Below are 3,081 nucleotides of genomic sequence, written 5' to 3'. Positions count from 1 at the left end.
ACTTGCTGCTTTGTTCTGCCTGCATTTTCCTGTTCTTATAAAATATGTTCAGATCTGAGAGTCCACTCTCAGAGTCTCCCAGATGCCAGGAGTCGGACCAGAGATGTTCAAAAAAGGTGTCTTTCTGGATCACGATTCAATAAGAACACATGTCTTTCTAGCAATCTTATTTTTTAGTCAGCTGAGGGACTGATAATTTGACTTCAGGAGTTCATAAGCCCGGCATTACTTCTGAGAAGTTGTTACTCTTCTATATAGAGATTCTTCTAGTTTATTGTGTAATAAAACTCTCCAAGAAGACCCATGTGCTCCCTCCTACCTCCCTTTGCATGCAGACTGAAGGTTGCCTGCTTTAGGACCAATCACAGCTTGTTGCCCCATCCAAAGTGTGTAATTTAATGAACTGTAGTTTGTTTATTTGTTTGTTTTCAACCCATGAACCAGGATTCTAAGCTAAAAAGAAACTATAATCAGAATCCTGGTTTATAGACAAGGAAAAAAGTTCCGGATTCAAATATCAAAACAAATTGCATATTGTTGTAAGTCAGGACAATTTTAATCTTGCCATACGGCATGAGGGGAGGGGAGGGAGTGTGTGAGCCTGAGGCATGTTCTCTGTAGTGATAGAACAATGTGTTCATAATATTGGCATGCCCTTCAAGAACTGGTTAAATAAGTGATGGTAACTACAGGCAATGTTCCCTCCAAGCTGTGGAATCTTGTGAGCAAAAATTCTACTCTGTGAGCTACTGGCATGAAATTTGTGAGTGAGCAATTTGGCTACTGCATAAATTAGTTGGCTCTGGAGTCATCCTTCCTGAGCAAAGACAAAAAACTGTGAGCTGGAGGCTGAAAAACTGTGAGCTAGCTCACACTAAGCTTAGAGGGAACGCTGACTACAGGACAAATGGCTACTGTGGAACAATCCTAGCTGTTCCACCTTTGGACACCTTTGGAGAGCTCACTTTGCAGCAGGAGTGGGGTGTTTTTGTACAGTCTTGAGAATGAAAAGGAAAGTAAGCCTGTGTCAATGTAGTCCTACTGACTTCTCCTCGGCACTTGCAGGACGGAGGACAAACAAACCCATCAACGGTGAGACAGTCTTTTGGTGGCGTGGGGAGGAACGTGGCAGGTAACTCACTCTGATTACGCTCTCGGTGTGGTTATCATGGTCAGTGTGTGTATAAAACCAGTTTTTAGTGGCCAGACTTTAGGAAACCACAATTCACATACCTCTGAGCCTGCATCTTTCCCTTGTCTGACTGAGATCTCTCTGCTCGGTTGTGAATGCCCCCCACACACACACACCTGTAGTGTTGCACTTCATGTTCTATCCTGTGCTGAATCCACATGGGCCTGCAAATGGAGCTGTTCCGCCAGACTTTTAGTTGAGGCGGCGGACACCCACTAGCTGGCCTCCCTGTACAGAGCCCGTATAGAGACTGCCCTGCACAGAAGCAGTCTGGATCAAGGGTGGCCAAACTTGCTTAACGTAAGAACCACAAAGAATAAACATCAGATGTTGGAGAGCCACAAGACATGAACAAACATTACACGTTTTTACTGGGAAATATGCAGATTTGCCTTTTATTAGCATTAAATGAGACTGCCAAAAATAATAACAAAAGCGGTAAAAGCAGGTACTGATAATGATATTTATTTGTCCAATGATATTTGTTTGCTAATGATGTTTAACTTCCCCAGCCACCCTGCTGGGAGCCGGACAATGTGTGTGAAAGAGCCGCATGCGGCTCCCGAGCCACAGTTTGGCCACTCCTGGTCTAGATCATCTACCTACGAAGTCTTGGGGTGTTTTTTAGGTTTGGCTCCAAGATCATCTGTCTCGTTTTTGGGGGGGGGGGGGTTGAATTATCGCTCGCCATCTTTTAACTGATTAACTGTTTCTGGTTTTAGTTGTTTTTAGATTGTGTTAACTGTTTTTTATTGTTATGTTTTAATGTTACGCACCCTGAGCCCATTTGGGAAGGGCAGGATCTAAGTTTTAAAAAGAAATATCCTCCTATTGTTTTCAGATGCAACCACAGCCAGCATCAGCATACCCCGAGGTGGGGCAGATGACAAGGCCTGTGGCTGGCCCACTGGCTAGGGCCCACTGCTGCTTATCCATGCGTCTCCTCTGATGCCTGTGCTCACACGCTTCCATTACCTACTTGTGAGTGCTTTGTTGCTTGTGCTCCCAGCTGCATGTACTGTCCAATGTCGCATTTAGGGCCAAGCCTGGCACTGTTGTTCTATCTGGGGTTTTCAGGATACGCAAGTAACAATAAGCACAACAATAGGTACAGAGGCAAGGTCTACAAACCAGTCTGGAGTCAGAGATCGCAGGTCCAGTCCAAGGGGGAGGGTAAGGAGGGTCAAGGGTTCAAAGGTCCCAGAGCTGGGAAACAGGTGCAGGATGCAGGGTATGGGTCCCAGGCTGTAGGAGCAAGCACAGGTTACCAGCAACAAGGTACAAGGCAGCAGGTCAGGGCAGAGCTCTGTTTGCTAGGCAGGTCAGCTTCACAGCAGTGTAGCAAACAAGATTGCTTCCACACCAAGCCTTGCTCAGTGTGTTCCTTTTATCAACCTCCTTTGCCAACCCGTGAGACCCAGGTGTCACTCCTTACAGTTGCATTCACCTTCCTACGGGTGCAGGTCTTTGCTGTTTCCCTATCAGCCTGTAAGTCCTGGTCGTGGAAGGACTCTGCTCCAGGAATTAACACTGATCACTGCTGAGTAATCAGGCGAGCGCTTTGCGTTCTCTCTAGAGCTGTCAAATGCTTTACGCTTTGCTGGTTCAGGGGAGGCTGGCAGAGATGGAGACTTCAGCCTCTGTGGAGTCTCTTTCTTCTCCTGGAAGACTGAGCACCCTGGCCACGACCAGGAAGTGTTTTCACTTCCCGAAGATTCCCCCTTTGGGTCTGCTGCTGGACCCAGCTGCTCAGGTGGGGATTCCATTGACACTTAGCACTGCTGGAGAAGGGCATGGGCGTGGTGCACAAAGCATCAGTGTTCCTGGTGGCCATGGCAATGGCACTCCTAGCTGCCATCACCACCACCACCCACCTCCATCAGGGAAAG

The 3,081-nt window shown here is 47.1% G+C and overlaps 1 protein-coding gene across 1 annotated transcript in view; it reads left to right on the top strand.

Annotated features, from left to right (window-relative positions):
• Window positions 1-3,081, top strand: part of LOC107108785 (pseudouridine-metabolizing bifunctional protein C1861.05-like) — a 46,626-nt gene that overhangs the window by 16,110 nt on the left and 27,435 nt on the right. The window contains 1 exon segment of the mRNA XM_015409304.1: window positions 1,066-1,132. Within this exon segment, the coding sequence (XP_015264790.1) occupies window positions 1,066-1,132 (67 nt within the window).

This window comes from Gekko japonicus, unplaced genomic scaffold, assembly GCF_001447785.1.
Source record: "Gekko japonicus isolate JY-2015 unplaced genomic scaffold, Gekko_japonicus_V1.1 scaffold515, whole genome shotgun sequence".
Lineage (NCBI taxonomy): Eukaryota > Metazoa > Chordata > Lepidosauria > Squamata > Gekkonidae > Gekko > Gekko japonicus.
This window is presented reverse-complemented; position numbering and strand designations above follow the sequence as displayed.